Here is a 27378-nt window from a genome sequence, read left to right as displayed (position 1 = left end):
AGCTGAAGTGTGATGTTACGACGTTTCGTATGTACTGCATTGCTGCCGTACTCTTGACAGTATCTTCTCACTCCATAGCATAGACACTACTTTTCTCGCTCCAAACGACCGACTGCCCTAACCCTAACCCTCGTTTTACTTGGATCTTGACTTGCCTACGCCACTTACGCTTTATGGTAGTCGCACCGCAGAAGAGATGCATGAAATGAAAATTTTCAGGTATTTTCCGGAAAATGCCCTCGTCCTCGTGCGCGGGAAAAGGATTGTGATACAGTTTGTACCGGCGGTATCAGCCATACGTCATTGGTTTCGCCCTGAATTTCATCCTTCTATCCTTTCCTTTTCATCCTCAAGAAAGATGAAAATTTTTAATTTGGGGTCAATTGTTTGTCAGCTGCCATTTGACACCGTACGTATGCTCAGCAAGATTGGGGTACATGGACGAACTGAGAGACGACTTTCAGATCACTTGATCTCCTCGGTCAAGTGGCGTAATATGGTTATGTAGTTATAGCACTACCTCCTCTTGTCTTGTTCTTCACGAATTGGTGCGATGAATCATCCCATTCAGGGCTCATAAAGTCTAACGTGTGAATGGGGGGAGTGATTCAGACGATCCAAAGATTTCTAAGACTGCACTTATCCGAAGTAAACTTGTGTGACGTTTCGGATCTCACTTTGTCTGACTCTGACAACGTGTTGGAAAGAATTTTCCCTTAGCTTTCACCTAGTGTACTGCACATACCACCACCATCGATTCGCAAGATAACAAAAGACGTCAGATATATACATTTTTCACATCTTCATCTATCTACACCACTACAATCGCACCAGAAACTTCATTTTCATCTGTAATATACTTGTCCATACCAACAACACCTGTGATCACCCACCTACTTCAACAAAGCATCAACCCAAAATGTCAGCTCAATCGACCGCCCCTTCCACACCAGACGTTACTAGGGATTTCTCAGATCTCGAAATTTCTTCCACCGTCACCACTCCAGGTGAGTCTGAAATCCATTTGATACACTTAGTGCAATGGTGTGAACAATCAGCTGATTTGATGTTACTTTGCTCTAGCCGCTACTCGACCTTCTTCCCCTATTCCCGCTGCCTTACCACCTTCTCCACTCGCCTCTGGCAAACATAAGATCTGTGTAATCGGATCCGGATCATGGGGTACTGCCCTCGCTAAGATCGCTGCTGAAAACGCCTGGAAGAGGAACGACGAGTTCCATTCGGAAGTTCGTATGTGGGTCAGAGAGAAGATTGTGAGTCATCTCTAAGCATGCAATCACTGATCTCCGATTAGGAGGAACGACCGTGCTGATAGAAGCGAATGATCATAGGTAAATGGAAAACCCCTCACTCACATCATCAACCGAACCCACCTCAACTCTCGATATCTACCAGACATCAAATTGCCCAAAAACCTCGTCGCTACACCCCATTTGAAAGATGTCGTCAAAGATGCGACTTTGATCGTTTTCGTCGTACCTCATCAATTCCTTCACACCGTATTGGGTGAATTGAGCAAACCCGGTGTTCTCCATCCTCAAGCTCGAGCCATCTCAGCTATCAAGGGTGTAGAAGTCAACGGAACTGATATTGAGACTTTTGCAAGTCTCATCGAGGGAAGAGTCGGTACACCATGCTCGGCTCTTAGTGGAGCTAACATCGCTTTGGAGGGTGAGTCCTCTTCCTCTCTGATCATAGCTAACCAGAAAAGGAAACTAATTCTTACATGGTGTTAATCAGTCGCAATGGGACAATTCTGCGAGACCACCATCGGTTGTCCAACCCACACAGACTCCTTACTCTGGTCAGCAGTCTTCCACGCCCCCACCTTCCGAGTCAACGCTGTGGAAGATGTGAACGGTGTGTCTCTCGGTGGAGCATTGAAAAACATTGTCGCTCTTGCTGCTGGTTTCGTAGATGGATTAGGGCTCGGTGGAAACACCAAAGCTGCTATTTTGAGGATTGGTCTGAGCGAGATGACTGAGTTCTGCTTGGAATTCTTTGCGGGAAGTCAAAGGGAGACGTAAGTTTGATTGTTTGATCGCCTTTTTAGCCGAATAGATGATCGTCAGGTCCTTTGATTGATTGTCCTGACCATCCTTTGCGCCCCTGATACTGACATTCGGAATTGACTCCACCAATTTAGCTTCTCCAATGAATCCGCTGGTATTGCCGATTTGATCACGACATGTTACGGAGGAAGAAACAGAAAGTGCGCAGAGGAATTCGCAAAGACAGGTCAACCATTCGACGTTATCGAGAAGAAATTGCTCAACGGTCAGAAATTACAAGGAACAGCCACAGCCGAAGAGGTCCACAACTTCTTGAGAGCGAGAAAGAGGACACACGCTTATCCATTATTCGAGAAAGTCTACCAAATCTCCTTCGAAGGATTACCTCCCAAAGCTTTGGTTCAAGGTTTATAAGAATTCTTCGCTCGGAAGGACAAACAAACAAACATTATGTAGCTCTTAGATAAAAACAACTCAAACACACACATTCATACGGTCTTGCACCCATGTTCATAGCATAGATAATAGATATAGATATAGAAAAGTACCATGATTTCATGCAATCACCATGTTTATTATATATATATTTGTTGTTGATTGGCGAGGTATGCGGACGCATGGACCACCTAGCAGCTAGGAGTTAACCGAACTTGGCATATTTTCATTTTCAATTGTTAACCTTACTCGTGACCATCTCACATGATTTTACTGTTTTTGTTTTCAACATTGGACCTCTTCATTCATTCCTATATAAACAAACATATTATCACCTTATAATAACAGTCACGAGCCATCGCCTTCGTCTCCTCCGAGTAGTAAATCCATCTCTCCTGTCGAAAGCAACACTGATAGATCAATATTTTACTACCTCCCTCGCCACCCACCATGGTCACGACTTTACCCGAGGAATCTACAGGCGTTTCTCTTCCCCTCGATGTTCTCTCCAACATAGCCTCTCTCATTCACCCGCCCTTCGTAGCTCCTCCCCCACCTTCCGAACCAACCTCCGTCCCTCAGATCGATGTCATACACAATGTTGATCCGACTCCTCCACTCCCTCAAAGTCATCTTCAGCTCCTCTCTCTCATGACTAGGTCGTCCTCGCGCGCTTTGGAAGCTGCCCGACCATGGTTATGGGAGGATGTAGATGTGCAGACTGGCAGAGGGTGGCTAGCAATAGTAAACGCACTGACGGAGGAAATCGTAGAGATTGAGGAAGTCATGCCTGAAGCTGGTCCAAGCACCGTTCCCCAAGCCGCTTCGACCGCCTCCGAACCTATCCCAATTTCTGGACCCGAAGCTCACAAAGCTCCTGCAACCATATCAAGTGGATTTTCAAGCTATATCTCAACCCCACCTTCTTCTGTCTACCCCAACCCTTATGGTGATCTCACTAGTAGTCCTCCTTTATCCTACTCTCCACCTCAGCCTTCCCACATCCGTGAACTCCTTACTCCCCCCGGATCGAGGAACTCTTCACCTCACCCTGTATCTTCCTCCTCTACATCATACTTTGATCCTTCCTCACCTTCTCCACCACCTCTCATACGAGGCGTTTCTCATCCCGGTCCGACCGCACTGAAAACGACTTCCAGGCTTCGGGGTCGATCGAGAAGTCCCCGTCGAACTGTCAATTTCGATACGGAGAGCATCTCATCGGTTCTCACGCGAAGCAGAAGCAACAGTTCGAACATCGCTGGTGGGAGTGGTTTTCTCAGACGTCAGACAAGTTTGTCGAAAGCACACCACTACGACGATGTAGATGAGGATGAAGTTGACGAAGTGCAAGATGAGATAACTCCCCTGAGAGGGCTTGCAGAAATGAAAAGTCCCGTCATCACTGCAAGGGGGACGGCAGAACAGAAAGAAAATGTCAATCCTGATTTGTTACCCCCGCCTGGTCCATATATCCGACATCTGAGCTTTACCAACTTCAGAACGATAGGAAGTAGACGTAGTCAGGAGGAAGCCGTTAGAGGGAGATTCGTCACCGGTGGTAGATTGGAAGGAGTTATCAAAGTGAGTTCAGTCTTATGTGTATGAATTCCGCAGCTGATAGCCCGTCTTAGAACGCTCCCAATCTGGTATCCCTCTGTATGACAGAATATGTCGACTCTGCGCTTAGCTATCCTGTTATTGAAGAACTCTTTTTCCGTGGATATCGAAAGCCGCGCTACCATTCCCCATCAAAATCCCTCTCACGAGTACGGTCATTGTCTGTTGGGCCAGCACAATCCCTTGCTGGATCGGACTACGATCAGCTTGATCCCCCTCGTCCCACCTACGCTCCATATGAGGATGAAACTGAAGAAGAAAAGTGGAGAAGGCGATCAATGTTTACCCCTCTCGAGGCGCTCGACTTGACTGGCTGTGTCTCTAACAACTACACTGAGGCAATGAACCGGTTTTTCGACACCTGGCTTATGCCAGACGAAGATTCCGCCACAGACGATGACAGAGGGCGTGAGCGATCGAGAGGAAGACATAGAGGTAGACACGGTGGATACACTACTCCCGAAGTGACTGAGGATGAGAGTGATGCTCATGCTCACCGACCCAAGAGGAAGGTACCGAAGTTCAGAGCGTTGCGAAGATTATCACTCAGAGCTTGTACAAGACTGGAGCCACCAGTGATAACTGGTCTTGTCTTTGCCTGTCCCAACCTCACCCACCTCGACTTATCCGGAACTCGCGTACCCTCAGATCTCCTTGCCTACCTCACTGAAAGATGCCCCCGATCGTTACGACTCACCTCGTTGAGCTTGGCCCGATGTCCCCGACTCGACCCTCAGATCATCGTCGATTTCCTCTGCCGATGTCCCGCCGCCCGTGATCTCGTCGACCTCAACTTGTTTGTCAACCCCACTCAGGGAAATGTCATCGAGCAGAACGATCTCATGCGACTCATCACTGAAGCTCCATGTATCAAATCTGGGCGATTGAGGTATCTCGATCTATCTTCGGCTCGGTTCACTCCTGCCCATTTATCCAGAGAAGTCTTCCCCAAACAACCAAGCTTGATCAGTCTGGGTTTATCACATATACCAACCCTCAGTTTACCTCCTATCGCCGAGTTCCTATTAAACGTTGCTCCGAATGTCGAAATCCTCACGCTTACCGGTACAGCTACTACCTCATCTCTCGATCCATCTTTATCACCTCTGCAACTTACATTGGAACTCCATGCGAGACTTATCAACCCTTTAACTACTGTCCCGTTCTCTCTATCTAACTTGAATATCTCAGGTGCATTGCAAGGCCCAAATCTAAATCCTGGTCCAACTCGATTACGCGTGTTGGAACTTTCACCCAATATCCGCAGGAGTATCACACCAAATGGAGAATGGCAAGTGGTGAGATCAAAAGGAGGTAGAGGATGGTATGTCGACTTGTCGTGTGGATGGAGTAGATTGGATGGTGATATTGAAGGCAAAGAGGGATGGGAGTTTGTTAGACACTTGCCACGTCAGGACCCGAGAAGGAAATGGTTAAATCACCTGAGCGAGAGTAATGGGAAAGTAGGAAGTAACGTCGGATGGCATAGTAGGAAGATGGAGGTGGTTAAGGGTATGGGTATGATGGGTAGGGAAGAAGGTCTGGCGGGTGTAGGTGCATTTGCTTTTGAGGAATAACGATGCTATTTACCTTTCCTCCAAATGGGATAATCAGTTTAACCCATTGTACTGTATATGATTCTCATGGGAATACGACGATAAACGTTTATATAATTTGCACATGCATATGCACTCATGATCATGTTATGAAAGATACGCATTCCACCTTTTGCTTGCCTTCAGTTATTTATTCAAAGTCATGTTTTACATCAAGATTGGGGGATACGCTAGAACACCCATTCAACTCAATGGTTCAAATCATCAGCAACCTCCGCCCCCACCACATCCACCACATCCACCACAATCCCCACAATCCCCACAACCACCACAATCATCACAACAGCAACAACAACAACCAGCGTCATCACCGCACCAATCTTCTTCACAACAAACACTACATCCATCACTATCTCCACCTCCGTCGCTGTCCCCGGGGTTAGCGGGACTTGGACCTGGATTAAAACCAGGATCCGGATCAAGATTTCGTAGAGGATTACCTTCTCCTCCATCTCCTTCACCATCTCCTCCGTCTCCTCCGTTTGCACCTTCATCTCCCGAAAGGGCTATACCTCCTGATGTTCCTCCTATAATACCGGCAGTGGTTGTTAGTCCCATTAATTCACGAGCATCTTTATCCGAGATTCCATTGGATGAATATGTGTTTCTGTGTATATTGTGCGGAGCCTTACTGTTGCTGTGAGTCGATATGCTGGAGTTGCCTGAGTGGGAGTAAATAGGTCGCTGGTAGGTCATCATAGACGGAGGAGCATATCCGCCGTCATTTTGATACCCTCGTGATGGCTTTCCTTTGGGATTATACGCTGATTTTGAGTTGTAGTCGGATGATCCTGCTACGTTACTGCTAAAAGTCTGCAAAGGTATAGCGGACTGTTGACTTCCCTGGGATGAACCCATACCGAGATAAGCTGGTCTTGGTCTAGGAGGTAAAGGTGGTGGTTGTCCCTCTTCCACGGTGTAGGCGTAAGAGGACATGCCAAACTCAGTTTGTGAAGGTCGACTGGTCCAATGGCTCGAGTGGAGGTTATTGGGATATTGGAAAGAAGGAGGTTGGGTGGACCATGAGGAACTGTGACAATCTGGATACATTGGGGTGTTTATGGATGGTTTGGGATTGGAATAAGTGTACGAGAGAGGTAATGGGTGTGTGTCTCCGAATCATGTCGAGTGGCGATATACTTTATCACTCTATATAAACAGCTCAATTCCTATTTGAGTATACTGTAACAGTATGTTGTTCTGACATTCAATTGATATTGTCACCTGTTTCTGAAGATGAATAGAGCACGAGTCTCGATACATGATGACAAAGGATTGGTCAGTCGTAACGCGGACTCAATGATGTGTGATGACGGACGACAAAAGTAGTCAGCTTGTATGGAATTAGAGCATGCAAGTAGAGGAGGACGAATGGATCAAGAGGTTTCGGATCGGATCATTTAGGGTCGTTCATACGTTGCGTTGGGAAGCGGCGCCCGTGTAACAGGTCATGGGAGAAAACCATCGCGTGGTGGGCTGTTGATAGCAACCGCTGTTTTGAGGAATGCGTAAATGATTCGGACTTGAAGGACGATCGCACAAAGCATATGTATTGAGGAGCCAGGAATTTCGAATCAGTTGCATGAGATCAACTAGTCAGTATCATTGATGTTACTCTCGATCGAGCAGACCCTTATCTATGATGATAGTGCGTGACACAAAACTATGTGAGTAGTTGTCAAACTTCTAGCCGCGAACAGAATCCTTTGTCAAGAGATACAAGTGGTAGGTGCACTATCCGTACTATACCGCACCATACTGTACAAATCTACTTCGGGTTGAGGTTTACAATTCCTTGAGATACGTTGCTGGTACGAGACCTCTCGTCCCATTCCCATCTTCGCATGTCCACCCTGTCAATTGGTCACAATGTCAGCAAGATGATCTGTAATCGTTGATAGCGATTTGGAGACTTACAGTCCGCCGAGGTCTTTTCGATTAGATTAACAATTTGGTTCGCCTGGACATTGAGATCCGTTGTGTCCTATACGATACCGATTTATCAGTAGTGTACCGGTGGCGATGTCTTTCACTTGGGCAACATGACGATGACTCACCGAGCCTGCAAAATCGTACAATGCCTGAGCCTGAGGTTGAGACGGGTCCTCCTCATGAGGCGATCTAAAATTAGCCGATGAGCCCGAGCCATCACGTCTTATGGGCGGAGGCATCGATGTGCTTTTATTGGTCAGGGCGGGTGGGACGTGTTGGTCGACCGTCGGTTGTTGGACTGTAATACATATATATCAAAGAACTCTCATCAGCTGTCTGGACCATCCATGGTCACGTTGAGCAGTATGAATGGATATCCCAACCACACTCACCCTTATGAGGATCTTTCCACATGCTGGTAAACGCTGACATCTTGCTGGAAGTGTCTACATGACCGAATGACTGAGCTCATAATAGTAATATCAGCATGAGCATCTTTCATCACAATCGATAGGACCGCAACGAATGATGTCGGTGTATATCTATCATCTGTCCATTGGAGAATTTGAACTCACCCTTCCAGATACCAACCCCGCTACACCACCTTTCTTACTAGGCGGCGGAGCTGGCGTCTTGCCCTTTCTTTCCTCTACCACTGTAACTTCCTCTATCGTCGCTCCTCCCTCGACAGGTGGAGGGGAGTTCAATCTATTATTCGCACCTTTGACCATCCCCGCTGCACCGACTTTACCCAATAAGTCCATCGCATCTTTGTTTTTGGATATAGCTCCTATACCAGTTTTAGTCCCTTTCGTTCCTAATTTGATTGAAGATGATATGAATCTTTGAGCCATGTCTGGTTTTTCCTCGGTCGACCCCACCCCGCCGGACTGTATGGCTGGAGATGAAGATGAATAATTGGGCGATGACGGTGAAGGTGGGTTGGCAGATCGCGAAGGTGGGATGAGCTTTGTTAGACTGGCTATTGTTGGACCGCTGGATGAGGATGGAGCGAGATGAGGACGGGATGCAAAATATTCATCGAGTAGGGAGAAGAACGCTTCCTATACGTGTTGTCAGAGGAATATACAGGGGTAAGAAGGATGAGGGGAAATACTGACTTTGTCTAAGTTTAAAGGGAAGATGAGTAAATAAAGGCTTGGCTTGGCATGGGAAGATGAACGTGGACATACCTTGGTAAGTTAGGTTTGCGAACACCATGATTGCGATGTATGCTGTCTTCAGGTCCAGAGGAGAGGAGAGATAGGTAGACGGATAGATCAGCCGATGATATAGTATAGATAAGAGTAAGATGCTATATCTGATGTCTGGTGTTGTTATGATGATCCCATCAATGACGACGACCACAGATTGATGACCGATGATCCGCGCTTTAAGTTTATCAGCAACTCAGTGTGCCTTCTTCTCGGACCGGAACACACCATCCATCATATTGTATAGATCATTTGAATTCATTTTCGAACATCCTCTCAAGATACATAAGAGCTACTCTATTCTACTTGACTACACGCTATCAGTCATGCAGTATCTCTTTCCTATGCTTGAGTTCCCAACACTCTCAAAGTCCTATCCAACCCACTCAACACAATCTCACTACCATTCTTCACGAATCTCGCTCCAGTCAAAACCCCAGCATTATCGTCAAATTTGAGCAACTCGTCCCACGTCTTGTTCGCGTACACTCTAAGATCAGTTCCAGATACAGATAAGAACTGAGCCGATGGGTCGAACCTAACTTCCGAAACGGTATTTTCAGAAGGTAGATCCCATGAAGATAAGATATCTAATTTTCTCAAATCGAAGATCTTGACTGATGGTTCACTAGAAGAACCAGTAGCGAGGTAATAACCGTTTTCGGAGAATGACAGAGTCGTGACAGCTTTGGAAGGATGAGATTCTAATGTAGCTGCCAACGAATTTCTTTGTCTTACATCCCATACTCTGACATTACCATCTTTCGTACCTCCACCGAATAATACTCCATCTGGATGTCCAGCGAAAGAAGTATAGGCGAAAGAACCTTCGATACCTTTTATAGCCTCGTATCTTGAGATTTCCTCATGAGTGTTGATATCGTATAATGACCAAGTTGAATCGGATGAACCAACTGCCAGGTAATCGTTCGAAGGATGTATGGCCAAACCATTGATTTCACCTTTATGTCCACCTAATGATACCTTGTTTGACCATTTTCCACCTTCTTCACCCCAGATTTTAACGGTCTTATCGGCACTAGCACTAATAGCCAATTTGTTCTCACCATCCTTCTCCCTAAAGGCGACATGTGTGACAGCTTTGGTGTGACCCTTGAGCGTACCTAGTACCTTGGAAGCTTCAAGATCGAATATTTGAACGGCCTTGTCAGCTCCGCCTGTAACGACGATGTTACCGTCCTTGGCGACATCGAGAGCGGTGATACCGGCAGGTTTAGTAGCGTGTAGCGATGGAACATGGGAAGTTTGAGTAAATCCTTTGACTTGGTCGGCTTTGGAGTAACCAGGAGCGGGCTTTCTCTTCTTTCGACCGGATGACAAGCTAGAATAGAAGAAGTCAGAACGATTTGACTCCCAGCTATAGAGATGATATATTGACTTACGCCTGGTTCGTCTCCATCACCTTAGCTTCGACCTCTTCTGGCAGAGCACCTTGAGATTCGGGGGCCATCTCGACATCTTCAGCAGCTGGTGCTTCGGCAGCGGTAGTGGGCTGGAAGCCAATGGTAGATTGGATAGACGATAGAGCTCTGCGGATACAAGATCAGGACCTGAACCGTACCTATCACACAAAAACTCACTGTCTAGCCTCATCTCTTTCCTTCATCAATCTAGCAATCACCCTAGTAGCTGCATCTTCTCGGTACAGAGCATTGGCGAGCTCTTGTCTATACAAGATGGTCAACATTAAACGTCTGCGGTGGTGGGTTCTTGAAAGATGGCGACTCACCTTGAATTCTGGAAAGCCTTTTTGATCTCCAATGACTCGAGCATTATCGAGTCGTACTCGGATTGCAGGGCCGTGAGTAACGCAGGGATGGAAGTCTGATTGGCCGGACGAGGAGGGAGAGTGGATGGTTCTACGAGTCAACATCAGTGATATGAAACAACCGGATAAATGAATACAACTGCGACTTACTGGCTTTAACATCGATGAGATCCTCTTTCGTCAATGGTTCACCGGAGATTGGATCTGTACCATTTTCCTCTAAATATATCAATGATGAGCCAAGGTCCATCTTCACGTCACATACACAACTCGACTCACCGATATACCTCTCGATCAGAGCCTTTTCGTACACTGTACCTGAAGTCTTTGAGACGACAGGAGCGGTAGGAGGGGAGCCGGAAACTTGAGTAAAATACGATAGTCAGCTTACACTTCTGAGGTCGAGCACACCGAGGCCACTCACTAGCACAGAAGAACATTGTGCTGGTGGCTTTTCTAAGGTGGCTTGAGAGTGTGGTATAGGATGGAAGCAATGGATTTCCACTTTGTTGAGGTGGATTTGCATTGTTGGTGCAGGTGAGTAGAGAGGGGGGATGCAATATCACTCCATGGTCGACGGGATCAAACCTAGGGTACAAGGAATGCCACATCACTCGGTTCGGGTCACCAAGGTCACCACCAACCTTGCTTTGAGCTGTTGTTGCTCGCCAGTCAAGATGACATTTCAAAGATGCATCTCCCATCTGTTATCTTTGCATACATTGTCCATCGGCGTCCCCACAAAAGCGGCACAGGAGTAGTCACAGGAAGGCCGCCATATTGAAAACCCCCACTGCTGCCCCTCGCCTGCCTGTCACTGCAAATACCAACCAATATGGATCTTAAGACATTCATCAGTGACAATGTCGTCCAAGTAAGTTCCCTCTCATCTTTCTCTGCTTTCCGTCCAATCGCTGATGACTTTCTTCAGATTCTGGGTTCATCAGACAATGCGACCGTAGAATACGTACATTCACTCGCTCTATCTTCGAAAACTCCCGGTGATCTTTATCACGCTCTACTTGCTACTGGATTATCAGACTCCACCGACACTCAATCCTTTGCCACCCAAGTCCACGCCCTCGTACCTCGAAAGACCAAATCCAAGATTCCAAAAGCAGAGAAACCTGCTGCAAATCAGAGGTTTGCGTTGCTGATGGATGAAGATGAAGGTGCTTCGTCGTCTAGTGGCTCAAGCAAGAAGGAGAAAAAGTCGAAGAAAGGTAAAGACAAGGAACGGGATGGCGGGGCAGTCAAACTTGGTAGATCAGCTAGGAAGAGGGATACAGAGGGAAATTGGGAGTCAGATGAAGAAGAGAAAGAGAAAGAAACTAAGCGATTGAGATTAGATTCACCTTCGAGGCGGAGTGAAGGACCACCTGAGATACAGGAAACGGAAGAGGAGAGATTAGAAAGAGAGCGGCTGGAAGATCTAGCAGAGAGAGATGCATTTGCAGAAAGGATGAAGGAGAAGGATAAAGATCGAACGAAAAAATTGGTAACGGATCGATCGACAAAATTAGGCAGTGGTGGATTAGAAGCTGAGAAACGATCTGCTCTTGCGGACGATCTCGAAGCTAGGAAAGCTGCAATTGATGATTTGAGATTACATTCTCGACAAGAATACCTCACCAAGAGAGAACAACAGAGATTGGATCTGTTAAAAATGGAAATTGAAGATGAAAAGATATTGTTTAGGAATCAGAAAATGTCAAAAAGGGAGTTAGCAGAATATGAGAGAAAGAAAGAACTTATAAAGATTATGGAAGCTAGACAGAGGATTGATGATGGTACGGATGGATATATGATGCCAGATGATTATATAACTGAACAAGGTAAAATTGATCAAAAGAAAAGGAAAAATGCTTTATATCAAAGATACGAAGACTCAAAACCCGTCGAAGGTCAATTTGTAACCGATGTGGATCAATGGGAATATAGTCAAACGGATAAATCGAGTTTGAAAACTGGTGCACAGGATAAGGAAGTGATTGTGGAAGAGTTTGATTATGTGTTTGATGAAACGCAGAAAATAAAGTTCATACAAGAAGGTGGAATTAAGGGGGAAGGAATATCTTTAGAAGCGCAGAATTTACTGGATCAGGTGGATCAACTGGAGAAGAAAGGTGAGTCCACTACGGCAAAGAAAAACTATGCGAATACTAATGGAAGATTATCAATAGCCCAATCCATACAGGAAACGCGACAATCCCTACCAATCTACGAATATCGTGATGAACTCCTCGAAGCCATAGCGGAACATCAAGTTCTGATCGTGGTTGCCGAAACAGGTTCAGGTAAAACCACTCAATTACCTCAATATCTTTACGAAGCTGGATACTGCAAGAACGGGATGAAAGTTGGATGTACTCAACCGCGTCGTGTAGCTGCTATGTCGGTAGCTGCTCGTGTGGCGGAGGAGATGGGATGTCGATTAGGTCAAGAAGTCGGTTATTCGATCCGGTTTGAAGATATGACTAGCGATAAGACAGCTCTGAAGTATATGACGGATGGAATGTTACTGCGAGAATTCCTGACGGACCCGGAATTATCAACATATTCTGCTTTGGTTATCGACGAGGCCCACGAAAGAACTCTCAGTACGGATATATTGTTTGGTCTGATCAAGGTGAGTACTCCTTATTTCTCTAATCATGTTACATGCGCTAATGAGTTGGTATGTTATAGGATATCGCTCGGTTCCGGCCAGAGTTGAGACTTTTGATTTCGAGTGCTACGTTGAATGCCCAAAAGTTTGCTGATTTCTTTGATCAAGCGCCAATCTTTGATGGTAAGTGTGAACAATATCATCGTAAACGTTTTCAATCCTGCGAGAGAATTCCTGCTAAAACCATTAAAGTTCCTGGAAGACGATATCCCGTCGATATGTTTTACACCAAACAACCCGAAGCGAATTATATGCATGCTGCAGTCACGACTATCCTCCAGATCCACACGACCCAGCCGAAAGGTGATATTTTGCTCTTCTTGACCGGTCAAGATGAGATCGAAGCTGCTGAAGAGAATCTTAAAGAAACGATGTACGCGCTAGGGGACAAAGTGGCTGAATTGATCATTGCACCGATCTATGCCAATTTGCCCAGTGAGATGCAATCGAAGATTTTCGAGCCCACACCTGAAAAGGCCAGGAAAGTGGTGTTAGCTACGAATATCGCCGAAACTTCAATCACGATCGATGGTGTGGTCTATGTGATTGATCCAGGATTCGTCAAGCAGAACAACTACAACCCGAAGACTGGAATGTCGTCTCTTGTGGTTGAGCCTATCTCCAGAGCATCGGCAAACCAGAGAGCAGGAAGAGCTGGTAGAGTAGGCGCTGGAAAGGCATTCAGACTGTACACAAAATGGGCATTCAAGAATGAGTTATTAGAAGATACGATCCCGGAAATCCAACGAACAAATTTGGCAACTGTGGTCCTGATGTTGAAGTCATTAGGAATTAACGATGTTCTGAATTTCGATTTCTTAGATAAACCACCTGCGGAAACAATCATTCGATCTTTCGAATTGCTTTATGCGTTAGGAGCGTTGAACCATAAAGGTGAACTTACAAGGATGGGCAGGAGAATGGCCGAGTTCCCTGTAGATCCGATGTTGTCAAAGGCTATTATCAATAGTGAGAACTATAAATGTACTCATGAGGTGAGTTGTGTTTCTAACTTCACACCGGGATGATGTGGAGCTGACTGTGTTGTGACAGGTATTAACGATAATATCCATGTTACAAGAATCCGGTTCTTTGCTATACAGACCAAAAGATAAAAAAGTACATGCGGATAAAGCACATAAAAACTTTATCAAACCTGGCGGAGATCATTTTACACTTTTGAACATTTTCGAACAATGGTCAGAATCGAATTACTCCCAACAATGGTGTTATGAGAATTTCATCCAGTTCAAATCGCTAGGAAGAGTTAGGGATATAAGAGATCAATTGGCACAACTGTGTGACAGGGTCGAAGTTGTCATCGAATCGACACCGAATGAAATCGTACCTGTACAAAAAGCCATAACGGCTGGATACTTCTATAATACTGTGAGTGTACTCTCAATTCTCGCCCTGTGTTTCCTTCCCGGCAAGTAATAGCTGAGCTGACAATCCTTTCTCACAATTCTTTTTTGATGGTGATAGGCACGAATCGATAAAGGTGGAGGATACCGAACTACGAAAAACAATCATTCTGTATATGTTCATCCGTCATCTTGCTTGATCGGAATGCAACCCCCACCACGATTCATACTGTACTATGAGTTGGTACTCACCTCGAAGGAATACATGAGGCAGTGTATGCCAATTGAAGGATCTTGGTTAGCTGAACGTGAGTTACAACACATCACCTTCTCATCTTGTAAACAAAAGCTGATTTTACTTTCATATCCATAGTCGCACCTCATTATTTCAATAAAAACGAAATTGATCAGATGTTAGGTAGCGCAAGTAAAGTGAAGATGCCAAAGGCTATTGAACAACCGAAAGTAGGACCTGTTAATCCTTAGTTTGACGAAGAAGAAACAGATTTTGAGGCGGAGGAGAACAAGGATGGAGTGGAACCAAGCATCTAGCATTTACATTACATACGGTATTGTATCATGTACATGTATCATTTGTAACTTCGATGACCCCGTCAGACAGTGCTAGGTTGGGATCAAATTCATTCAAGCAAGACGGGTAGGGTAGTGCCACGTGTTACTCACGAGTCTGTCCCTGAGAAGGCGATATTGCTCGAGGTTATGACGATGACGAGAATCTAACCACGACCAAGGATGATCACTTGGTTGATTTCCATTCCCATTTCCATCCTCACATCAATCATTCAATGATCGATCACATTCAGAGCATACGTTAGCCCGATAGCAAGATAGATCAAGACCACGTCGAGCACGAACGAATCATAGATCATATACTCAGTAGATACAAGAGACCAATTGAGGAGATCGCTCCACCCATTTCACCCGCTGTCCAGCGGCCATGCAGGCGCTCAAGAATGTTGCCATCAGGCTATTGAACATCTATGTTGGTCCATACGTGGAGAATCTAGATACAAATGCGTTGAATGGATCTTTGTGGTCCGGTATGTATCATCAATCTCATCTTGAGACACACATCAGAAGACCAAGATTAACATAATGCTAATTCTTGTTCTTGGTTTTGGTCTGTGTTAGGTCAAGTGAACTTGAAGAACCTGCATTTGAAGAAATCACTCCTAGAGCGGTTTGGCGTACCTGTTGAGATTGTCGCGGGGGATATCGGTTCGCTGTCCTTGTCGATACCATGGAACGCATTGAAGAGTCAACCTGTGAAAGTTGTCATAGATGATGTTTACGTATTGGCTCGAGCGAGACCACAAGGAAAGGTTGATCCGGAAGAGGATGAGAGGGTAGAACAGGCTACGAAGCAGGACAAGTTGAAATCTGCGGAAGCGGTTGATAATGCTGCTAGTCAAGTTGCTCATCAGGAAGGAAATGACGAGAGTGAGTAACCCCTTTCATCAACTCTATGGATCACCATCGCTCACAATTGGAGACTTCGGTGATAGCGAAACAAACGTACATCGGAGCTATAGTATCCAAGATTGTAGATAATGTACAAATTCAAATAAAAGGGATACATATCAGATACGAAGATGGAAGTAGTACTCCTGAAGTAAGTATCAATCGCCTCATCACAGATGAGATGCTCGCTGACGTGTCAACAGCACCCTTTCGCCGCCGGTATCACCCTTAACGAGTTCAAGGCTGTCTCAACAGATGAGAACTGGGTAGAAACTTTCATCCAGAATAGTCTGAATGGTGTACACAAGGTAGGTCCCTCCCCGATGTTGCGAAACAGGGCGATTGCTGATGAGCCATCTTCAGCTCGTCAAGCTTGGTGCCTTAGCTGTATACTTTGATACAGACACGGGAAGTCTAGATAAAGGACCGGATGACAGGCAGGGTACAATCGATGCTTTGAAAGCTATGGTAAGTAATCAAGTAACCGCACTTCAAATGCAACCCGCTGATTTTCCCACGCACTCAGCTTGACGGATCACCCAACCATCAATATATCCTGAAACCCGTCACTGGAGAAGCCCGCGCAATCATCAATAAGACCATGTCCAATGAGATGCCCAAAGTAGACGCTCAGGTGATATTCGATGAGATTGGCGTAGTGATCGACAGAGATCAGTATAGAGATGCTCTATCGGTAGTCGACGTCTTCCATTTTTATCGCCGGACTCACCAATACCACAAATTCCGCCCACCAGAGGAAGAGTTCAAGGAGAATCCGGCCAAGGCCAGACTCAAATTTGCGCTCAATGCGATTAGAACAGAAGTCCATGAGAAAAATAGAAGATGGTCTTGGGGTTATCTTAGTGAGAGAAGAGATACGAGGAAGAAGTATGTGGATTTGTATGTGAACAAGCTGGCTTTGACGGAAGGCAAACAACTTTCAGCGGAAGTGAGTGTATCACCTACTGGTCTTTCAGTGATCAAGCACTCTCGCTGACCTACAGTAGGAGAGTAATGCTCTAGCGGAGATCGAGACCAAATCATCCTACGAAGATATCCGATTCTTCCGATCGGTCGCCAGGGCCAAGGCGAAGAAGGATGCCGCTACGAGGAAAAAGCTAGAAGCGGAAAAAGCGAAGGATCAACCACACAAACAAACTTGGTCGGAATGGGTGTGGGGTTCATCAGCTAAAACTACAGACGCAGATGGTGGCATGTCCGAAGAGGAGAAGAAAGAGATTGACGATATTATAGACTACGATGCGACTGCTGCTGCCGAAAGTGTCGGCACGACCCCTCGAGATTTCATGAAAGCTCGATTATCCGCGAAACTCAACAAGGGTTCTTTCTCCTTGCGAACCGAACCTCACGGGAAGAACAACGATATCATCGCTCTGGTATTCGATTCATTCTCTGCGGATGCTGTTCAACTTACAGACTCGATGAAAGGGAAGATTGCCTTGGGTGGTTTCAGAGTATACGATGGTACCACCCCAGATTCTCTTTATCCTCAAATTGTACGTGTGAAAGATATAGAGGAGAGTGATAAGGGTAAAACTCGCCAGCAGAGTTTAGAGGTCGAAGGTGGTATAGAAGGTGCTGTAGCGGACATAGATGCTGGATTACCGGATGATGCGGATCCATTCTTCACTATGGAAGTTGAACAGAACCCATTAGATGGAAGAGCCGATAATGCCGTTACGATCAAGATGCGACATCTGGAGATAATCTATCACAAGGGGTACGTAGAAGCGGTGGTTCAGTTCTTCAAACCGCCCGAAAGTCAGCTGGAATCGATTGGGGCACTTTTAGATGCTGCTGGACAGACTCTGGATGGGATACGGAAAGAAACCAGAGCTGGATTGGAATATGCCCTGGAGCAGCACAAGACGGTGGACATTCAGCTGGACATGAATGCACCTATCATCATCATTCCTATGGACATCAAGGTCAAACAGTGTCAGACTCTAGTCCTGGACGCAGGTCATATCTCGGTTGGAAGTAAGCTTGCCGACAAGGACAAGCTGAAGGAAGTCCAGAGTAAACGAGGTCGTCAATATTCCGATGACGACTATAAACAATTAGAAGATCTGATGTACGATCGATTCGACTTACATCTACAATCGGCTCAACTTCTCATGGGAGGCGACATAGATGCTTGTATGAACGCTCTGGAAGATCACTCCGAGGGAGCCGACGAACTGCACGTACTGGAGAGAATCAACATGTCTTTCTCAGTACAGAATGCTATTGTCAATGCACCGAATCTGACGAGATTCAAGATAGCTGGTCATCTTCCCGAATTACACGTCAATTTCTCTGATCGAAAATACAGTGAGTTGACCCGTTCAGATCAACCGAACTCATGTTTGCTGACTTCTTCCCTGCTAGAAACGTTGATGAAATTCATCGATGTTGCGATACCCAAATTCGGTGACGATGATACGCCCCAGGATCCAGCACCCGCTTTGACACACACGGAATCGCGCATGGTCTTCCGATCAGCACCAATCGAAGAGTACAACTTTGATGATTCGAGATCTATCGTATCTCATCATACCGTCACTGACAAGGACGACAGTAGTTCGGTTGGAGGTAAAGGTGATCAATTCTACGAGGCAAGAGATGACCAGACTGAGGTGAGTTGGCTATCTTCTCGTATATAGTCATCACTGCTGACGTTTCACTACAGAGTCAGAAAAGCGCCTTGCGTCAAATCAGCTTTGAATTCACTTTCTCCGTCGGTAAACTTCAGGCATCCTTGTTCAAGTCTTACTCACCCTCCTCGGAAAAGGCATTTGCAGATGCCGTTCTGGAAGATTTCGGCCTTACCTTCGCTCTGAGAAAATACGATATGTCAGTAGATCTGTTCCTGCGATCCGTTTCTCTGGCAATGATCGAACAATCCAGCAACAAACGACCCATCTTGTCTTCTGCCAATGATGGTGGTAATTCACCATCTGATCTCAAATTACTTCAAGTCCGATATTTGAAGGTTCAGAAGGAATCGCCCGAGTTCATGACGAAGCATGAAGGCGTTGATACCAGTATTGATACTGAGCTATCAACTTTCAAAATCACCCTGGCACCTGAGCCTATCCTGTCGCTGTACGATTTCATCATGACGACTTTCGTGCCGAAAGATGAGGAAGCCCCAGCTCAGGCAACTGACCCAGAATCCGGACAAGTGATGGACACCGCTGAACAGCCACAATCCACCGATAAGCTTCGTATAAGAGTGAAATTGACCAGTGCCCAAGGTAAGCTGATCTGACTTATTCTGATAGAGGTTATAGCTGACAAGCGCTATGTACAGTCTCGCTCGAGAACAACGGGAACCGCTTCGCTCTTCTTGCATTACCGTCCGCCGACGTCGCTCTATTGCTCCGAGCAGGAACACTAAGAATAGGTGCCAAGCTAGGCAACATCACCCTTGAAGATCTGTCTGATGACACAGTGGCAAATCCGGAATTTAAGAAACTACTCTCAATCGAAGGAGAAGAACTTGCCGACTTCAGCTACGAGACCTTTGATCCCGATGACAAAGAGACCTTCCCGGGCTATAATTCCTCAGTCCATCTACGGACCGGATCGCTCAAGTTCACTTTCATGGAAGGACCTGTACGGGATCTATACACTTGGGCTACCAAATTCGCAAGGATGAAGGCGGTCTATGATGCTGCCCAGCAAGCTGCTGTACAACGTGCTTCCGAAGTTACCAGGATGCATTTCGACGTGGTCATCAAAACGCCTATCATAGTCTTACCTCGAGATGGACTTACTTCCACCGACGTGTTGATCCTTCGACTGGGTGAGGTCGTAGCGAAGAACGAATATCTGAACGATCCCAATGATACCAGCACAATCGACGCCAGTTTACGAGGTATTAGTGTCGCATCCGAGATCACCGTCGATGGGAAGAAAGGTCATTTGCAAATGGTGGATGACGTTGCTATTACTGCAGCTATCAAACAAGCTGGCGGGTCTAGCCATCGCTCAGATCCTCATCATGCTGACATGGAGGTGAGTCATACGGCCAGTCACCTCGAAGAACCCTCACTGACCGCACCCGTAGATCACCACCGAGATGTCCGACGTAAAGATGTCATTGACTCAAAGGCAATACGTGCTTCTGATGGGAATCCTTGAATCCCTTCCTCGAGCGTTAAGCGATATTGACGAGGACGAGATTGATCCCGAGTCATTCCCTGTCACTCCAGCTACAGAGTCGCGGATCGATACTCCAAATGTGGCAACTCCATCAGAGGAAGAACCAAATGTCAACTTGGAGCCCGAACTGGCTGTCATCAAGTCTGATAATGGCCCAGCGCAGCTTTGGACTGCTCTAGACTTTGTCTTTTCTGTTGGATCTATCGCTTTGGAAGTTTATACCAACGATGCTATAGTACCGGAAGATCTGAAGAACTGCAGCATCGCTCGCTTTGCCCTGGTCAAACCTCACTTGGGATTCAAGAAGCTATCTGACGGTGCGATGGAAGCTGAATTTTCGCTGAAGACCTTATCGTTCCTCAGCACGAGATCAGGAAACAGCATGTTCAGAGATATTATCCCCCCTGCTACGCATGAGGGCAATCAGATGTAAGTGAAGCGCTGGATCTGAACACGACCAATTGCTAACCTTTTCGTAGAATGTTCCAATATACTATGGCTGGTGGCACGGATCAATCTGCGCTAGCTATAGTCACCATTGATAGCCCTCGATTCATCCTGGCTGTTGATCCTCTGGCTGCTCTACTTGAATTCGCTGTTAGTCCCTTTAAGAAGCCGGCTGATGCCGAAGCTCAACAGGCTCAAGAAGAACAGCCAGAAGAAGTGGAAGAAGCTCCCAAACAAGGTGGTGGACTTTCGTTCAGAGTGGAAATTATCGATGCTACCGTCATCGTCATTGCCGACGATACCAATCCGAAAACCCAAGCTATCCAACTATCCATCAAGGAGGTCTTGCTATCTCAGCAAAGCATCCTCGCATTGAAAGTGGAAAGGATCGGAATGTCATTCGGACGGATGGATAGACCCAATGATCGAGTCAAGTTCCTCGATGATCTCAACGTAGCTCTTTCGCTGGATACTAGGCGCCGAGGTGCTCAGCAAATGACGAGCTTCGAAGTGGAAATCCCCGATCCGATCATCTTCAGAGCTTCGTACACTGATATGATGCTGATCGTGGACATCGTCAACAAAGCTTCTGCAGTTGCCACGAAGGCTCTTGCACCTGAAGGCAGCCAAGAGCAACCATCGCCTCAGAATAGAAGGGATAGCTTGACTGCTGACGCTTCCACGGAAACTACTTCTATGGCTGTGGTCACTACCAAGCATTCGAGGAGGGCCTCTGTCGGTCGTAGATCGTCGATCAGTAGACGTAGATCATCGATGGAGAAAGCACATGTGTTGGTGTCGAAAGAACAGGTACGTTGCTGAATACATCATGGGGTGATATAGCTCATTCTTTCATGCAGCTCAAAGCCCGTATCAACGGATTCCAATTTGTCTTGGTTGGCGATTTACAAGAAATGCCTATGGTTCACCTTTCAACCAATGAATTCCAAGTGATGATCAATGATTGGTCCGGCGATGTAAGTGAATTTCATGCTGAGTACAGTTTACTAAGCTAATATCCCTGCAGATGAAAATGGCTACTACGATCACCACTTCTATCCGATACTTCAACTTGACCAATTCGTACTTTGAGCCATTAATGGATCCTTGGAAATTCGATCTACGCGTCAACAGACTCTCCGCTGGTCCAGGACATAATCCTCTCAATGTCCGCTTAACAGCTAGCGAAAGATTGGAGCTCAATCTGAGTTCCGCCTTTATCGAGTTGGCAATAACGACAATGACCGTTTGGAGTAGAGAGAAGGATAAAGCGAAAGAAGGTAGAGGTACCGATGCTCCATTCAGGATAAGGAATCGTACTGGTCTCACTGTACTTCTTTGGCCTGAACAAGCGGATCTTGGTAAACAAGTCACTGGTGTCAAGCGTCTTGATGATGGCGCGGATGTACCTTGGCGATTTGAGGATAGGAAACATACTCGAGATGTGAGTGTCATTTGCTTATAATGACGGAATGCTGACGTGTGATGGTAGAATGTCTCTGCTGTACGACATAATTCTCTTGGTATACAACTGCAAGATACCCCTTGGGAAGCTTTACGAGGTATTTCAGTCGATCGAGAAGGCGATCACATCCTAACTCTTCGACCTCGATTGGACAAAGTATCGCATCAAATTACCTGTGAAATCAAGCTCGAAAATAATATCAAGGTGATCACTTTCCGATCCACCCTGAATGTAGATAACCAGACCAGCTTGCCAATCGAAATGATTGTTGTTGACTCGCACGGCAAAGCCTCCTCGGGAGCTATGAGGATTGATCCTGGAGAATCTTGTCCCTTGCCATTAGAAGCTGCTTTCGAGAAGAGGTTCAGGTTGCGTCCATTGCGTAAGTCTGCGTTGCACCATCTGATTGGAGAATTATGGCTGATAAACCCTTTCTTTTATAGGAGGGTTCGGTTTCGACTATAGTTGGTCGATGCCACTTCACTGGAAACAACTTGTCACCAAACCGATCCGACCGATCAGCTGTAAACATCAGACTCCGAAAGAACCGGCTTTCTACTTCCAAGCGCAAGCCAATTTCAATGCTAAGGACCCTGCTGCTAAGTGCGTTTGTCTACCTCTTTTATCATCGATATTTCACTGACAACGTGAATAGGATATATCCTCGTATGACTCTAACCCTTCGAGCTCCAGTGGAATTAGAAAATCTCCTCCCATATGATCTGAAGTTCCGGATCCATGATAAGAATACGGGTTTGAGTTCTAGCAACTTCTTGGTCAAAGGCGGTTCAAGTCCGATTCATACGGTCGAACTGGGTCACTTGCTCTTACTGAGTGTAGCACCCGAGGACACCAGTGAGTACGCCAGTCTGCTGATGAGCTCCAAATTGACATACACTAATCGACTCTTTGGTCTAGACTTGAAGCAAAGTGACTATGCCATTATCAATACTGATGATGTCGAGCTACCCATCGAGGATCACTTCCAACTAGCTGATGAGCAAGGCCTGAAATTGATGTTAAAGCTGCATTACTTGTGAGTCACATCACTTCTCTCACTTGTATTCCCTCCGCTGATCGGAATTATAGCACATATCCCAACTCTGGTGGAGCTTTCAAGGTACAGGTATACAGTCCGTTCATCTTCATGAATAAGACTGGCTTGCCGTTCGACCTGGCTGCTAAGACTTGGACGGGAGGACAAAGACCTATTGCTGGACGTGATCTGTTTGCTAGTGAGTGATTTTGATGTTTCGGCCTGTATGAAGACTGACATGGTTGCGATTAGATGATTACCATCGAGAAACCCCAACTCCCTTCAGTGAGTGATACCTCGCTGTTTCTGCGATTCCAGGTCTTGACTTACGATTTGGTTTTTAGTGTTTGGCTTCCCAAGTGAAGATCGAAGAAATCGATTACATCTCAGGGTTGATGACTCGAAGTGGTCACAGGTGAGCTTCATTTGTTGCATCACATACCATCAGGTCATTGCTGATAATCATTCTAGCCTATCTCTTTCGAGCCTGTATCTGCAGATATGCAGATTGTAATGACCAGTGCATCAGGCGAGAGCGATAATTACGTTGGTCTGTCTTACACCGAAGGAATCGGTAAAGTGAGTACATCGGTTGAGATGCGGATAGACAGCTGATCATGATCGCTAGTACAAATTGACCAAAGTCATCACCATTGCTCCTCGATTCCTGATTAAGAACACGTTCTCCTACCCACTGAAGATCAGGCAACATAGCACTCAGAATGTTATTGATATAGCACCCGGAGAACGGGTCCCGATTCATGAATTGCAGCATCAAGCGCCATCTCAGCTCAGCATGGCTTTCGACGAGCCTAATTTGCGCTGGTGAGTCGCCATGTACGCCTGCTAGAATGGTCTCGGAATACTGATGTTTGCTATAGGTCTGCTCCTTTTAACATGGCGGATATAGGTCGAACGCATATCACGTTACAACGGCTTACCAACAGAGGTCAGAAGACCTACCTGTTAAGAGTGGACACTCACCTTGAAGGCTCTAGCATCTTCATCTACGTCTCTCGAGATACTGATCAGTGGCCATTGAGGTTGAGAAATGATACTGGATTGTCGCTTAAATTCCAGCAAGTCGTGAGTGACTGAATGCCCTGTATCCTGATCGTAATGAGAAAGTTGACCATCACATATCCTCAGGACGAAGACGGTACAAGGGATACTCGACCACTACGATATCTCCCGGCTAAATCAGAGCAAGACTACGCTTGGGACTGGCCAACAGCGACTAACAAGCGTATCAGACTACTCGTCGATGCTGGACCAAACAACGAACCTATACCGTTGGCAAACACGATCGATATGATGGCTATTGGTATTCAACCACCGATGAAAATACCCCGGACTGCTGATCTTCAGCGCTCCATGGCTCTATCTGTTGACGTGCAGGCTGATGGCGGCTCCCAGCTCCTTACGCTATCTCCGTATAATGAGGAGACAAGTGTATATAAGCCCACCAAACGAGCGACTGGCGGTATCAGGCGTACCGATAGTTCCGATACTCTTTCTTCTGCCGCAGGCTCATATGAGACTGTGTCAGTGAGCGAGAAAGCTTCATTGAACATTTCAGTCGAATTCGAGGGTATCGGTATCTCAGTAATCACCAAACGACCTGATGAATTGTTATACATCTCGGTTAGAGGACTCAAGCTGGGTTACTCTGATTATCCCCAGTACTACGACGCTTTTGTGGACTGTAAATGGATACAGATAGATAACCAATTGTTCGGTGGATTATTCCCTATCATCCTGTACCCGACTGTGGTACCTAAAGATGGAAAGGAGCTGGAATCGCATCCTACCTTACAAGCATCAGTAGCTGTACTCAAGGATCAATGTAAGCTATATTATGCTCTTCGGATGCTACTGAGCTATAAAGCTGACTTCATCATTAGCGCATGGTGTCGTGTTCGTCAAATACGCTACTATCCTCTTACAATCAATGACGGTAGAGCTAGACGAAGACTTCATGTTCGCTTTGTTGGACTTTGTGAAATTCAAAGATGCAGCTTGGAAGGAGGATACCCATGAGTGAGCTGCTCAGTCTATCGTTCTTCTGACTGTGTAGCTGATCAATTTTGCAATAGCGTCTTAATCGAACATCCAAAGGATATCCCTGAACCAGATATCTCGTCTACCCAAGCCGATGTCTTCTTCGAAGCATTGCAATTGCAGCCTGTATCACTTGAATTGTCGTTCATGAGGACAGATCGAGTCAACGTAGACGAAAAGTGAGTAAAATATGACTACGGACTAATCATCGTGCTAATAAAAGGACAGGGTGTCCACTCGAAACCCCTTCTACTATGCCATCAACGCTCTCACGATGGCACTGGGTAACGTCAATGCTGCTCCACTCAACTTCCGAGCTCTTTTCCTGGAGAATGTACGACTGAGTGTCCCATCCCTGCAAGAACGTGTTCAACTACATTATCAAGAGCAGTTTATGTCTCAGATCTACCGAGTTCTCGGTTCAGCCGATTTCTTAGGTAATCCAGTAGGATTGTTCAATAATATCAGTTCTGGATTCTCGGATATCTTCTACGAACCTTATCAAGGTATAGTCATGCATGGCAACAAAGATATCGGACTTGGTATTGCAAGAGTAAGTCGTCCAACCCATACAGCCTGTGACTTGAGCTAACTTGTATTGGGCAATAGGGAGCTACGAGTTTCGCCAAAAAGACTGTCTTTGGTCTATCGGATAGTATGACCAAATTCACGGGTAGTATAGGAAAAGGTCTTTCTGCTGCTACGCTGGATTCCGAATATCAGACCAAACGACGGATGACAAGGAGGAGAAATAAGCCTAAACATGCTCTATATGGGGTAGCTGCTGGTGCAAGTGCCTTTGCAGATAGTGTTACGAGTGCCTTCGAGGGAGTTGCTGTGAGTAGAAATATCATGTGCACCTGCACTGTAACCTTCGACGTGAACTGATATTGAAGCTGCCAATCAGTCTAAACCTATCGAAGGTGCTGAGAAAGAAGGTGCGATTGGATTCACGAAGGGTATCGGCAAAGGTTTTGTTGGGTAAGTGCGGAAGCGTATCGCAGTGCAGATCACTGGGTAACATAAGATATCTCCCATAGTCTGTTCACGAAACCCGTTGTCGGAGTCATGGACTTTGTATCTTCCTCCACGGAAGGTATCAGGAATACCACGACTGTGTTCGATCAGACTGATCTGGATAGAGTTCGATTACCTAGATTTATCTCTGCGGACGGTGTCTTGAGGGTAAGTGTTGCGTACTTCGCCTCATAGATCTTAGATCGAGCCAGCATACTGATCAATGCGATTTACATAGCCATTTTCTGCTCGTGAAGCTCTGGGCCAATCATGGCTGAAAGATCTTGGTAGGTGTTCTATTGGACCTTACCTTGAATTATGGGAAATGCTAACATGGTATGATAATCCCAGACGCAGGGGCATTCTTCCACGATTCGTACGTTGCTCATATCGACCTACCAGGCGACGACGCCGTATCGATCTTATCGAATAACCGGATTTTACAAGTCCAATTGAGAAGGTTGAAAGTGATCTGGCAAGTACCCTTCGAGGAACTCGCTAGTTTATCGCTAGAAGCCAATGGTATAAACCTGGTTAATCGAGATGGACGCGGTGGACCGTTCTTACCTATTGCCGAACAGACTGCGAGAGAACGGTATTTCAAACAGATAGGAAGGTTAGTCCGAGTTCGGTCAATCGTATTTGTTGATGTTGACTGTTGGTCCAATTACTGATTAATGACTTATGATGTATTACAGAGTTGTTGTGGCTTATAACAAAGCTCATAGTCAACGTGATGATTAGAAATCAATATCAAAAGAAAGAGATGGGACGATCTCAAAGAGGATAATATTATTTGGCATTTTGATCTACCGATTTTAGACTTTTATATATATCTTACTCAGTACATGGTTTCGATTTGAAAGAAGGATGAGGAGAATGAAGAAGGAAAGAAGTTTTGCTATTACATATTACACCAAATTGATGATATATACCTGAAAACACGATGTTCATAGATAGAGATTGGCTTATTGTATCTTATATGAATATGCAACCAACTGCTCGAACCTTTTTACTGTTCATCTCGTC

The 27378-nt window shown here is 45.8% G+C and overlaps 7 protein-coding genes across 7 annotated transcripts; 4 read left to right on the top strand and 3 right to left on the bottom strand.

Moving 5' to 3' along the window:
* Positions 1–919: 919 nt before the first annotated feature.
* Positions 920–2447, top strand: V865_007573 (glycerol-3-phosphate dehydrogenase (NAD(+)); the record flags this gene model as incomplete). The annotated part of the gene is made up of 5 exons (XM_066231319.1): positions 920–1007; positions 1084–1274; positions 1353–1692; positions 1762–2044; positions 2168–2447. The coding sequence occupies 5 exons, from the start codon at positions 920–922 to the stop codon at positions 2445–2447; spliced, it is 1182 nt and encodes a 393-aa protein (XP_066087416.1).
* Positions 2448–2918: 471 nt separating this feature from the next.
* V865_007572 (uncharacterized protein) lies at positions 2919–5665 on the top strand (the record flags this gene model as incomplete). Its single annotated transcript, XM_066231318.1, has 2 exons — positions 2919–4052; positions 4103–5665. 2 exons carry the CDS (start codon positions 2919–2921, stop codon positions 5663–5665), a joined length of 2697 nt encoding a protein of 898 aa, XP_066087415.1.
* Positions 5666–5908: 243 nt separating this feature from the next.
* On the bottom strand, positions 5909–6754 carry V865_007571 (uncharacterized protein; the record flags this gene model as incomplete). Its single annotated transcript, XM_066231317.1, has 1 exon — positions 5909–6754. The coding sequence occupies one exon, from the start codon at positions 6752–6754 to the stop codon at positions 5909–5911; it is 846 nt and encodes a 281-aa protein (XP_066087414.1).
* Positions 6755–7489: 735 nt separating this feature from the next.
* On the bottom strand, positions 7490–8857 carry V865_007570 (uncharacterized protein; the record flags this gene model as incomplete). Its single annotated transcript, XM_066231316.1, has 6 exons — positions 7490–7557; positions 7622–7688; positions 7762–7934; positions 8029–8098; positions 8212–8696; positions 8830–8857. The coding sequence occupies 6 exons, from the start codon at positions 8855–8857 to the stop codon at positions 7490–7492; spliced, it is 891 nt and encodes a 296-aa protein (XP_066087413.1).
* A 335-nt stretch (positions 8858–9192) lies between these two features.
* Positions 9193–11079, bottom strand: V865_007569 (uncharacterized protein; the record flags this gene model as incomplete). Its single annotated transcript, XM_066231315.1, has 7 exons — positions 9193–10192; positions 10254–10400; positions 10452–10538; positions 10601–10730; positions 10790–10858; positions 10919–11002; positions 11064–11079. 7 exons carry the CDS (start codon positions 11077–11079, stop codon positions 9193–9195), a joined length of 1533 nt encoding a protein of 510 aa, XP_066087412.1.
* Positions 11080–11474: 395 nt separating this feature from the next.
* Positions 11475–15157, top strand: V865_007568 (uncharacterized protein; the record flags this gene model as incomplete). Its single annotated transcript, XM_066231314.1, has 8 exons — positions 11475–11513; positions 11571–12765; positions 12823–13268; positions 13328–13430; positions 13500–14302; positions 14361–14696; positions 14793–14979; positions 15045–15157. The coding sequence occupies 8 exons, from the start codon at positions 11475–11477 to the stop codon at positions 15155–15157; spliced, it is 3222 nt and encodes a 1073-aa protein (XP_066087411.1).
* Positions 15158–15629: 472 nt separating this feature from the next.
* V865_007567 (uncharacterized protein) lies at positions 15630–27093 on the top strand (the record flags this gene model as incomplete). The annotated part of the gene is made up of 34 exons (XM_066231313.1): positions 15630–15732; positions 15824–16132; positions 16198–16304; positions 16357–16461; positions 16517–16621; positions 16680–17102; positions 17161–18487; positions 18545–18792; positions 18846–19413; positions 19470–20176; positions 20229–20752; positions 20803–21580; positions 21631–21747; positions 21798–22214; positions 22263–22617; positions 22679–22838; positions 22891–23090; positions 23154–23271; positions 23325–23470; positions 23524–23556; positions 23616–23686; positions 23743–23850; positions 23900–24096; positions 24153–24357; positions 24421–25117; positions 25176–25311; positions 25368–25511; positions 25561–25885; positions 25942–26169; positions 26240–26313; positions 26373–26517; positions 26588–26636; positions 26701–26965; positions 27048–27093. The coding sequence occupies 34 exons, from the start codon at positions 15630–15632 to the stop codon at positions 27091–27093; spliced, it is 9540 nt and encodes a 3179-aa protein (XP_066087410.1).
* Between the last annotated feature and the right edge of the window lie 285 nt (positions 27094–27378).

Source organism: Kwoniella europaea, chromosome 2 (genome assembly GCF_036810445.1).
Source record: "Kwoniella europaea PYCC6329 chromosome 2, complete sequence".
In the NCBI taxonomy this organism is placed as follows: domain Eukaryota; kingdom Fungi; phylum Basidiomycota; class Tremellomycetes; order Tremellales; family Cryptococcaceae; genus Kwoniella; species Kwoniella europaea.
The sequence above is the reverse complement of the archived record's forward strand: the minus strand, read 5'-3'. Positions and strand labels throughout refer to the sequence as shown.